This window comes from Chelon labrosus (genome assembly GCF_963514085.1).
Source record: "Chelon labrosus genome assembly, chromosome: 21".
Taxonomy (NCBI): domain Eukaryota; kingdom Metazoa; phylum Chordata; class Actinopteri; order Mugiliformes; family Mugilidae; genus Chelon; species Chelon labrosus.
The window spans coordinates 16213517-16225687 of record NC_140354.1 but is presented as its reverse complement, the minus strand read 5'-3'; the positions used below and the strand labels follow the sequence as shown (position 1 = coordinate 16225687).

At 40.3% G+C, this 12171-nt stretch overlaps 1 protein-coding gene across 3 annotated transcripts; it reads left to right on the top strand.

The window, feature by feature from the left end:
* Positions 1 to 1947: 1947 nt before the first annotated feature.
* On the top strand, positions 1948 to 12051 carry tom1 (target of myb1 membrane trafficking protein). Of its 3 annotated transcripts, none has more exons than XM_084571375.1 (15): positions 1948 to 2271; positions 3526 to 3610; positions 3703 to 3781; positions 3867 to 4016; positions 4125 to 4259; positions 4701 to 4817; positions 5039 to 5169; positions 5261 to 5303; positions 5388 to 5526; positions 5665 to 5728; positions 8257 to 8326; positions 8630 to 8695; positions 9081 to 9143; positions 10244 to 10283; positions 10638 to 12051. In XM_084571375.1, the coding sequence occupies exons 1-15, from the start codon at positions 2220 to 2222 to the stop codon at positions 10730 to 10732; spliced, it is 1329 nt and encodes a 442-aa protein (XP_084427501.1). In that variant the 5' UTR covers positions 1948 to 2219; the 3' UTR covers positions 10733 to 12051. The 3 variants fall into 3 exon arrangements, with proteins under 3 accessions (XP_084427501.1, XP_084427500.1, XP_084427502.1); XM_084571374.1 differs by having other exon boundaries at positions 1950 to 2271; positions 5036 to 5169; XM_084571376.1 differs by lacking the exon at positions 8630 to 8695 and having other exon boundaries at positions 1952 to 2271; positions 5036 to 5169.
* Positions 12052 to 12171: the final 120 nt, after the last annotated feature.

The following is a 12171-nucleotide window of genomic DNA, read 5'->3' as shown; positions in this document are numbered from 1 at the left end:
TAATCAAGTTGGGCCTGTGGTATGACAAGTCTGGTGGGCTATTCCTCACGTAATATGATGGTTGAAATAGTAGAAACTGAAGAGAAGCCAGCTCTGTACAACAGGTTTTAACTTTTCCTCGTTAGTCAGGTTCCTTGTTTGGTGTGTCCAGACACTGAGCCTCGGATTTAGACCACACATAGAATAACACATGTACTAATATAAATATGAATAATCTCATTGCTTCTATTAAATTATGCAAACAATAATCAGTACAGAAATGTGGATTAAGGATTGGTCATCACATACTTTGCACAACTGTATCATAGCAACAGGACTGTTGTGCCCAGTGGTTGCAGCGTTACTGCACAGACTGTGAAGGTGCATTCACTCAATGGCAGAAATAAGGAACGATTTAACTGCAGCTTCGAACAAGCTGGATTCTTCTCACAGCGCAATGATCACAGGCCGAACATCAAACGCTGTCTGACGATGGTTTGAGGAGCAAAAAAGAAACTATAAGGGATGAGGAACGTGCTCTCTGATCACCCGCACATCCAAACACGTGGTTTTTTTTAATGGGCAGAGCTGCAGTGGTGTAAACAGAGGCGAAAGTACAAACTATTTCAAGCTGTGAGTCACTGTGTCTGAGTCACACACTTGGACCACGGTCATGATCAAACGCAACAAATGTGTTTTCCCCAGGGTCACTGTTGAACCAAAACCAAAACCAGAAATGTTGTCCCTACTGAAAGGTTCAATAATCTGCTCCTGTTCTGACTGCAAGTTTACTGTTTTAATATGTAGTTAATTTTTAATGTAGAATATGTAACCCTTCCGATCAGGCATAACATTATGACCACTTTCCTAATATTGTGTAGGTCTCCCTTATGCCTCCAAAACAGTTGTGACTCATCAGAGAATGGACATGGGCCTTCTGAGGGTGTCCTTATGGTATCTGGCAACAGGATGTTGTTAGTGGGGGGGCTTTGGGTCCTATGGGTTGAGGGGAGGGGCCTCTGTGGATCATCCCATAGATACCTGATCAGTTTGAGATCTTGTGAATTTGGAGGCCAGGTCAACACCTTGTGCTGTTTGTCAGGCTGCATCCTGCTGGGGATGGCTGCTGCCATCAAGGAGTGTCATTGATATGGGGTGGGGGTGCCTGGTCTGGTCTAGGTGGGTGGGTCATGTCTGAGTAACATCCACATGAATGAATGCCAGGTCCAAAAGTATCACAAGATGGTCAATTTATTACACAAGATGGTCAATTTACAGTTATTTACTTCTCCTGTAGGTAGTCATAATGTTGTGTCTGATCAGTGTATATGTACAGTATTGCAAAAATGAAGGTTTGAGAACCTAGAGTGACAAGTAAGAGTATAATAGTACAATTGTTTGGTTTGGGAGGCTTACAACACTGCACTCCAGCATCAGAACCTAATCCCGTCTGTGAAACGTGGTGGTGGTAATGTCCTTGTTTGGGCCTGTTTTTCTGCAGGATGGCTTGCCATCAATGACGGACCAATTGATTATGAATTATACCAGATAACCCTAACAAAAAATATGAGGACGTCTATCTGTGAGCTGAATCTTAAGAGAGACTGGGTCATGCAGCAAGACAGCGACGCCAAGCACATGCGACAAATTTCAATGATACTAAATGAGCTCAAACCTGTATCTTAGTTCTTTCTTGTTGACAATCAAGGCTTGACAGGAGGTCCTCCCAGAGAGCATCAGGTTTTATAGTCAAACAGCGCACCCATGTGGCAGATAACCACACAAGCATGGAGGTTTATGGTTAATAGTAGGGGTTGGACGTCTTCAGAATTTTTAAAGTCGACTTTTCATTAATAATAATAATAATAATAACAATAATAATAATAAAAATAATAATAGTAATAATAATAAACGCGTTCCCACAGCAAAAATAAGTATTACTATCGTTTAATGATAATAATAATTAGGCTACTGTTGTTGTGGTTACAAAAATAAGTCTTATTGTTATCTTCATGTTATCTTATTGTGCAGACATGAGGAATGCCAGTGGTGACACTAACATTGTTACACTAACCCTCGGATCATTTCCAGGCTCCTTTCCCTTTAAAGCGTGACGCATTTCAACCACTGCTCCACTTGGCCGTGCGGAGGAGAGGCTGCAGTCTGCGGGATCCTGCGCGCCTTGTTGTTGGATACGGCTCGGCCCGGGGACGTCGGCGCTTCCCCTCACCGCCCTCACCATGGAGTTTTTAATGGGGAACCCGTTCAGCACGCCGGTGGGACAGCGCATCGGTGAGCTGGTTCACAACAAATCATTGCATTATTAATAACGAAAAGCAAAAAAAAAAAAAAAAAAGCTTCACTGGTGCTCAGTCACCTCTGCTCAGACGCTGCGCCTCAAACTATCACATCCCTGCCGCCGAGCTGGTTTTAATTCACCTCTTATTGACAACTACTGATTAGTTAAAGCGTTTGTGGTGTGAATGCATTACAATATAGAAATCAAGTTAAATTTAGAAGAACGACGGCTTAAGGTTTGATTGACGCGTCCACCGCACAATGAGTTGGCAGAGAGGCGGGAGGAAGAGGCCGGTTGGTTGAATTTGATTGGCTGCTGTGGTGTCCGTTAAAGTGGCCCACATCCTCCTGACCCACATTTGATTCGGGTTTGGATGTATCCAGGGACGGCACACGTTTCATTGATTGATGGAAATAGAGCGTTAAAGGAAATAGATCATCAGCAGATTAAATTAGAAGCTACATTAAAATGTATAAGCTTGTTACCATGTTTAATCAGAAGAATTGTTATTCTATTGTCAAAAACACGCATAAACGTTAATATGAGACACAAGCTTTATAGCAGTTACTACATGGTTGCGATTACCTTTTCTTAAAGAATACTCCAACACTTCGAAATTTCGAAAGTGCAGATTTTGTGTATCATATAGGAATCACTAAGGGCCCCAATGTTGATCCCTGTGGGACGCCACATGATCGCAAACTTAATGCTTGAGCTAAAAGAAAGAAAATAATACTGTGAAATGTAATGTTTACAAAGAAATGATTGCTAAACTGTTAGGAACGTTACTGAAAAGCAAAATCATTCTAGTAATTACTAAATTACTGCATCTTAAAAATCTACAGCCCTAGAAAGGACATAGGAAGCCGTACTACCGAGAAGGACTCCAATGGCATTTGTTTGCTTGTGAGCATGGATAACTGTCACTGGCATTTAAAATTTAAATGTTTTCTGTAGTAAAATTTGGATACTACAGTTTGTATTAGTTTGGAAGTTACATCATTAGAAAGAGCAGGGGGCCCCAGCATCGATCCCTGTGGGACACAAACTTAATGTTTGAACTTAAAGGAAAATACTGTGTGCTGTGGCTACTGTTAGCTAAATCACACAGTATTTCTGTAATGTTATGTTTAAAAAGAAATGATTGTATTGTTAGAAACATGTCATATTCATAAATAATTAAAAGAAAAACATCTTACTAACAATTATAAAGACATGCATGATATACAATTCTTCCATTTTCACAGAGCGTGCGACCGGCTCCAGCTTACCATCTGAGGACTGGGAACTCAACATGGAAATCTGTGATATTATCAACAGCTCAGAGGAAGGGTGTGTGTTTATGTGTTATCTGTCTGCATCAGGAACAAGCTTGTCCTCTGGAAGCTGCATGCCTCTGACCGTTAGAAATTCTCTGATTACAGACCCAGAGATGCAGTCCGAGCCTTAAAGAAGAGGATTGTGGGGAACAAGAACTTCAAGGAGGTTATGCTGGCGCTAACTGTGAGTGTCAGATTTTCTTAATGTTCCCATCAGTAGCGTGTAATCTGTGAGGTCTCTGATTCTCGGTGTCTCCGTTTGATTGCAGGTCTTGGAAACCTGCGTGAAGAACTGTGGCTACAGGTTTCACATCTTGGTGACGACGCGAGATTTCATCGAGGGAGTTCTGGTGCGGTCGATCATTCCAAGGAACAACCCCCCGTTAATCCTGCATGACAGAGTGCTCGGCATTATACAGGCGAGAGCGTGCGAAGTGGCTGCACATGCATAACAAAAACAATAGGTTAGCATTCCTTCTCATTGTTGTCACATTGTTGGTAGTAATTTGTGTTTTTCTCTTGTGTAGGCGTGGGCTGATGCATTCCGCAGCTCACCAGACCTGACAGGTGTGGTGTCTGTGTACGAAGACTTGCGAAGGAAAGGACTTGAGTTTCCCATGACTGAACTTGATGGTTACTCACCCGTTCAAGCGTCAAAAAAGGTTCAAAGAGGGCAGGGCACTTTGTCTCAGCGCCAACACTTTTGTGCTGCTTAACACGTGTGGTATTTTTTCTTTCTGCTCACACTTATTTATGCCTTTGCCTGTCAGACTTTGCCTGGGAATGGGCCTGCTGTTACTACTCTTCCCGCTGCCGTCCTATCCTCTAAACCTCCGCTCATCCCATCTCAGACTTCTGAGCTAAAACTCGCTCTTGAGGGAAGCAATGCCTTCACTCCCAGCCAGGTGATGGGACTAAAAAGGGATATATTAATATTTAAATTTCACTGCACTCCTGTTACTCACTGGTCTTTCTCACGACTCCTTTCTGTGTCTTTATGTTTTTAACTCATTTTCACGTCCGGTCCTCATGAAATCAATATTTGTCTTCCTCGAGGAGTTTCTCTAGAGCTGTTTATTCAGTAAGTACTGTTGATATTCCAGGTAAAAAAGCTGAAGATTGAACTGGGAGTGGTGCGGAGCAACCTCACCATGATGTCCGACATGATGAGTCAGCTGGATCCAGTCACGGTAAAACAAGCAGACATGGAGCTGCTGGAGGTAAAAAAAAAAAAAGAATCAATTTTTAAAAACGAAACTTGTATTGTGAATTGTCCTCTGTTCTTTCGGTCGCAAGAAATTCATTTTCTTTCCGTTCATGTTGAGTAACCCTGTTTGGCCCTTAACTGATCTCGTACTTTATACATTTTGTGTTGCATCGGCCCCTTCAATCCCCCCCCCACCCCACCCACACATTCTTTGTCTGATTGTGTCATTAGCAGTTATACACAGTGTGTAAGGAAATGCAAGACAGGATAGTGAAGATCGTCCCCAGGCTCAACGAAGAGAAGCTGATCGAAGAGATACTGGCGACTAACGATGAAATGAACACCGCCTTCAATCGCTACCACAGGTATTATTATAACATTAACTTATTTAATAACGAAATAAGGAGGGCATTAATAGATAAGGCAATAAACTGGATGATTTTGTTCTGTTAACAGGTTTGAAAGACGATTGACAAATGGTCAAAATACAGCACAAAAGGTAAAGAAAAAGAGTTGTTCCATACTTCAGCTCTCATAAATATGTAAAATGGATAATTATAGACTTTCAATGTGTTGCTTTCAGAGCCACACATACGTCAACCTAGCAGACCTTGATCTGAAAACCGAGTCTGTCGGCCAATCAGGGTTTGCATCAGTTACCAGTGATAGCTCACTCAGCTTGTCAAAAGCCGACAGTTTGTCCAGTCAGATGGCAAAACTAAGTAAGTTCTCCGGTTTACAACAATTTCCGCCTCATTATTATTCAAACGTCATTGATAAATTAGGGAATTGTGCACATTCCTTTATATAAACTGTACGTACTGCTTCTTATGTGTTGCTTTTTGCTGTTCTTCTTGCAGGTACAAGTGAATCAGATGACTTGTTATCACAGAAAATCGGTGACTCTACTCAACAAAGGCCAAGGTACAAAAATTGATTTGTGATCTTGAAGACATTAACAGAATAACTCAAATGTGTACAGGACAACAGCTGGGACAGTTTCTGTAGCTGCCAAAAAGTAATAATAAAAGTAAGTAATAATAAGCATTTTAAATAGTTGGCTATAAATAATGAGCAGTCAAAATAGTTTGCTAAAAGTAAACTATTTTGACATAATAAACATTCAAAATTGTTTGCTAAACACTTAATAGATAAACATTTAATAATAATAATAATAATAATAAATTTTATTTATAAAGCACTTTACATCAAATATCTCAAAGTGCTACAGGTTAAAAAGAAGAAGAAAAGGTTTTAAAAAAGAAAAAACATCTAAAGGGGACCAAAAGCTTTGCTAAAAAGAAATGTCTTAAGACCTTTTTTAAAACAGTCAGTGGATTGTGGTGCCCTCAAGGTGTCAGGGAGGGCATTCCACAGACGTGGGGCAGCAGCACAGAAGGCCCTATCTCCCATGGTCCTCCGTCTGGTTCTGGGTATGTGGAGGAGGTTTGATTGAGTGGAGCGGAGGGAGCGTGTTGTGTTTTGTGGATTGATGATTTCTTTGAGATAGGGGGGTGCGTGTCCATGGATGCATTGGTGAGTGAGGAGGGAAACTTTGTACTCAATCCTGGTGGAGACAGGAAGCCAGTGGAGTGAGTGGAGAATGGGGGTAATGTGCTCATGTTTCCGCACTCTCATCAGGATCCTAGCTGCAGAGTTTTGGATGTACTGAAGCCTCTGCAGACTCTTGCTAGGAATCCCGATGAGAAGTGCGTTACAGTAGTCCAGTCTGGAGGAGACAAAAGCATGAACCAGCTTTTCAGCATCTGAGAGGGAGAGAATGGGGCGGAGTTTGGAAATGTTACGGAGGTGGTAGAAGGAGGTCTTGCAGAGGTGATTTATATGGGCTTCAAACGTGAGTTGAGAGTCCATTTTTACACCAAGATTAGTGACTGTTGATGAAAGGGGGATGTTGGCGCCAGAGAAGGTGATGCTGGTTATGGATGATGATTTGGTCTGGTGAGGGGTGCCAATCAGTATGGCTTCGGTTTTGGAGCTGTTTAGTTGGAGGAAATTGTGCTCCATCCATGACTTTATCTCCTCCAGGCAGGAGGTGAGTTTTGATGGGGATGATAGTGAGGATGGGGTTGCAGCTGTGGCATTTACATAAAGCTGCGTGTCATCAGCATAGCAGTGGAATGAAATTTTGTGACGGCTGATGATTTGGCCAAGGGGGGTGAGGTAGAGGATGAAGAGGATGGGGCCAAGGACTGATCCCTGGGGGACACCGCAGGTGACTGTGTGTGGATGTGATTTGGAGTGACCCAGGGAGATGTATTCTGTCCGGTTTGTGAGGTATGACTTGAACCAACTGAGAGCAGTGTCATTGAGTCCAGTGGTGAGGTGGAGCCGGTTTAAAAGAATGCCATGGTCGACAGTGTCAAAAGCAGCAGAAAGATCCAGGAGGATGAGGAGGGAGGGAGAGCCACCATCAGATGACATGAGGAGGTCGTTTGTGACTCTGACGAGGGCGGTCTCTGTGCTGTGAGCGGAGCGGAAACCGGACTGGAATTTTTCAAAAAGGTTATTATGTTTGAGGTGGTCCAGAAGGTGGGTGGCAACTGCTTTCTCAAGTACTTTCGATATGAAGGGGAGATTAGAAATGGGCCTATAGTTGGATAGGACGTCCGGATCAAGAGTGGGTTTTTTGAGTAATGGTCTGATTATGGCATTTTTTAAGGCAGGGGGAACGTGACCAGTTTGGAGGGAATGATTTATAATAGCGGTGATCAGGGGGGTTAGGACAGTGATATGGGTTTTCACCAGGGAGGTTGGGAGAGGGTCCAGAGGACAGGTCGAGGATTTCATCTTCCTGATGAAATTGTTTGCTAAACGTAATGAAAAGGCGGAATAGTAAGCTGATGAATAAGCATTCAAAATAGTTTGCAAACTGCAATGAACATGCAAAATCTTTAGCTAAAAGTAATAAACATTTGAAATAGTTAGCTAAAAGTAGTAGACAGTCAAAATAGTGAGCTAAAAGTAACGAGCAATTGAAATAGTTAGCTAAAAGTAGGCTACTGTTCGGTCGTAATAGTTAGCTTAAAGCATTAAAAGTTGAAACAGTTAACTAACGTAACAGTTGAAGTAGTTAGCTAAAAGTAACGAGCAGTGTAAATAGTAAACTAAAAGTCATGAATAAACATTTGAAATAGTTAGCTAAAAGTAGTAGACAGTCAAAATAGTTAGCAGTTAGCTAAAAGTATCAAATAAACGTTAGCTAGCTAGTTAGAAATAGCTAGCTAAAAGTTGACAGAAAAAATAGTTTGCTGAAAGTAAAGGATAACTAGTTGCAATAGTTAGCTAAACTTAACAAGCAGCTGAAATAGTTGTTAAGGCTCAAAATAGCTAGCCAAAAGTAAAGGATTAACAGTTGAAATAGCTAGCTAAAAGTAATGGAAAATACAAAATACTACTAAATAGTTAAAACATACATGACTCTTGTGTTTCAGTGATCAGACTGATGCTGCAGTGGACGGCCTGGCTCAATCTCAGGACGGCACACTACAAAATACTGGAGCGGTAAGCAAGGATGCCATGTAATTTAAGTTATGTACAGTTTTAACAGGTTTAGTCACAGATTTCATCAGCTGCCATGATTCAATTTCTCCTTATTTGTCCTGTGACCTTTGGAAACACCAGAAATCTCAAGGCTTAAGAAGCTCAAAAAACACCACTCCTAAGTTAAAGTCTGAGGTTTTTGTTTGCAAATGATTATAGGGTTAACATATTCACGGTACTGTACATGAAATCAGTTCGTTTGTATGAATGCTTTCTCACTGTAACTCTTTTCCTCTTAAATGAACTCTCTATCTGTGCATAAAGGATGACAGTCCAGCCTCATCCCACAGCTCCTCACCAAAATTAGATTGGATGATTAAAAGGGGAATGGTGGGTCTCAGTCTAAAAAATGTGTCAGCTTCACACTGATTTCACCCTTCCACACCTCATTGTCTCTTGATTTTGTCATCAGGTTGCAATTTACTTTTGCTGTGGTCTGGATTGCTTTTTGTTTAGATCACTCTATGGGTTTTGGTGGTTCAGGTCTTGAGCTGAAGTGGTGATTTGCATGTTGGTTTTGGAGTTGAAGAGCATGACAATGTTTGGTTTGCACTGTCATATTAAGCCACATTGTTGTCATTCCTGAAATCCTCTTCATTTATGTGTATGGATGTGGTTTTTTTTCTTCCGTTTGGTGGTTTGGTAGCTCTACTACTATGTTTTTTTTTCTCCATATATACCTACACCAACCAACCTGTTCTGTTTTCTTTGTTAGATTCCTATCAACCAGTCCACTGTGATGGATGATATCGAGAAGTGGCTTGCATTGGATGATGAGGTATGAGGCTGTATTACTTTAAGTTTAATCAAGAGAGTAAATATATCTTGTGTGGACTGATTGCGCACGTGTCTGCATATTAACCATGTCGATGCATGTTTTTTTAAAACATGCTGCACTCTCAAATGTGCTAGCATTTCTGACTCTGGATCATTTTGGTCTCCGTTTCATTCTCTTTGGCGCCCCCTATGGCAACAAATAGTAATTGCAGATGTGTTTTCTAACCCGACTTCTCAAAGGTACAAGCAACAGAACATTAGCTCCGCCTACTGTCTCTGGCAGGGTTAGGGCTTATGAATTTGCCGGAAATGTTTCCACAGACACCCGGTTACAAATACTGTAAATACAAGAACTTTTATATCGTTGCATCATTTGACGATAGGCTCAGTCATCTTTTTGTTCCCTAAGACCTGACTCTACCTAATTGATTGTCCATTGCTTCAAACTTTTAAAATATTGTGTTAAATGCCTTTTTAAAGTTAGCTTGAGTTTGTCGGTGTTCACTTACAGTACTGAACAACCATAATTACATCCTATTCTGTAAATCTAAAGTGATACTTGGACAGTATTTTCACGCAAACCCCCTTGTAGTAAAAGTTTAAATGCACCATCCTCTGGCAGAGAAAGTAATTACACAAACATTATTGACACGTGCATTTAATGTATACCGACACTCTTCATGCAACAGTGTCCTTAGTTCTATGTAACTAAGGAATTCATTACATTAGTAACTGCCCTATTCATGGTTGCTCCTAATTGCCTAGCTACTCAGCAAACAATAATTGCCGGTTGACGTAAAACACAAAACTACTGTTTTCCATAAACTGTCGCCACAGACACTAGATTTAAAACTTATGTATACTGCAAAATTCAGACACATTTAGCTAATGCTGGTTAGCCTGATCAGCATTGTGTAAACTTGTTCTGCATTGGCTTGAATGACAGATGTTCATTTTTAAGCCTGTTACCTACCTGATGCCCTTAAATTAGTCAAAGATACAGTCATCTTGGTGTCACAGATGTCTGAAATTAACCTTTAACCGTGTTTTTTCTTTCAACAATATCATAAAAATATGTAAATCTGTCTTTTCTTTTTGCAGTATGATGACTTTGAGGACTCTGACGGTGTGACCAGTGAAGGTGAGGCTCTTTACATTTCCTGTTATGAAGAAGCAGCTGTTATTATCTGTTATTTTACTTTGCAGTCATGTCCACCTGCAGCACCTAAATTGTTATTTTAAGTTCAATATCTGTACTGAATTAACCTCCTGCTAGAGTTTAAGGTTCTTGACAAGATAATTTTTACTGGTCTCATGTCAGCTGCTAAATATTTTTTTTTACAAATCACCCATAGGTGGCAGCAGAGGTTTTAATAATGGATAAATGGTCCCTCATACAGTTTAACTACTTCAAGGACTATTTATGTAACATGAAAGATGTCTGCGACAAATCCAAGATTGTAACTTTACTAATCATGCTTCTCTTCCTCTGCAGAGTTCGACAAGTTTTTGGCAGAAAGAGCAAAAGCAGCCGAGCGCCTGCCGTCGCTGAGAGCGTCCTCGCAAGACGCAGACCACTCCGAGTCTTAACCCGCACTGAAACACGCCAGACTAACACTAACTCATGAATCTCCTGCACGGGAAAATGGAGATTTGTCATTGATCAGTGGTTGAATGGAACATTTGACGTGGGAACCGCGTCCCGCGTTTGAAGGAAGGACGTCAAAAATGTGTCGTCTGCTGTTTTGCTGAAGGGCAAACCTGTTTTTAACCGATAAAAAATTATGCTTTGTGACAAAGGACAGAGGTTTTTACTTGTGATGAGGGTTTGTCTTGAGCAAACGTTTGCACATTTTATATGGTCACATTCCTGCTGATGAAGGAGAGGAAAAAACTGTATTATATTGCTGTTAAATATATATATATATATTGTTAAACTGGATGGTTTACAGGAAACTGCTGCTGTCACATAAGCAAACACTGTAACATTGTAAGAGAAGCTCAGCTATAATATACTGTAATGGTTTGAGGCTTCACGTGCTGTCGGATGTTGAAGACGTGTTTTTTTTACATCCAAATTTTCCCTATGAAGATGTTTTACTTGAAGTTTAAGAGGAAATGATGACAGACTGCTGTCATATAATAAACTAAAACTATTAACTGTATGTTTTCCTTCTTATTTCAAGGTGCATTAAGTTTTCCTTTTACTTTTTTTGTGGGTGTTTTTATGTCTTTATTTGACAGGAAGTAGCAGAGAGACAGGATGTAGTTCCAGCTCAGAACTTACATCATAACAGATTTGACCCTTGACTTTGATCCTGAACATGTCTCACCTTGTAAGTGCATTCAGTTTAGCTTAGAGTATATTTAGAATGGACTACTTTGCAGGTTTTAAGTTACCGACAGTAGATTTAGTCATAAAGCAAGTAAGATTTATAGTCAAGTCTAATCGGGAGAAATTTCATCTTTATGCGTGTTGTAATTTTATCCAAAATTTGTTTACTTATAAGTAAAAATACCAATGTGAAAGTACCTAAACCCCGATTAAGTAAAAGCACATTAATATTAGCAGCAAAGCAGCAAGCATTTCTTTTTTTTTTTCTCAGTGTTTTTGGTGTTTTTTTTTGGATTATCTGAACATTTACTGAAATGAATCCAGAATTTAAAAGGGGGGGAAATAAACATTATTTGTTGGAGGTGTTACTGACTAACAGAAACTACCCGTGGAAGCTCTTTGCAATAGAATAGTCATAGTCTGTGCCCTATTATTGGGTTAATTTTGCACCTACTTCTATTTGCACCTCTGGTTAGATATACAATGTCAATAAAGTTTAATCTAATCTTAGTATTTTCAAAGCTTGCTATATTCTGCTTTGGTTTTAATATGAAATTACAAGATGAAATTATAATATGTCCCTCTGAAATATAGTTGAGTGGAAGTAAATTGCATAAAATGGAAATAGTCCAGCATAAGTACCTGGAAATGTACTTAAATACAGTACTTTCCATCAGTGTTTGGGCCTGTGTGT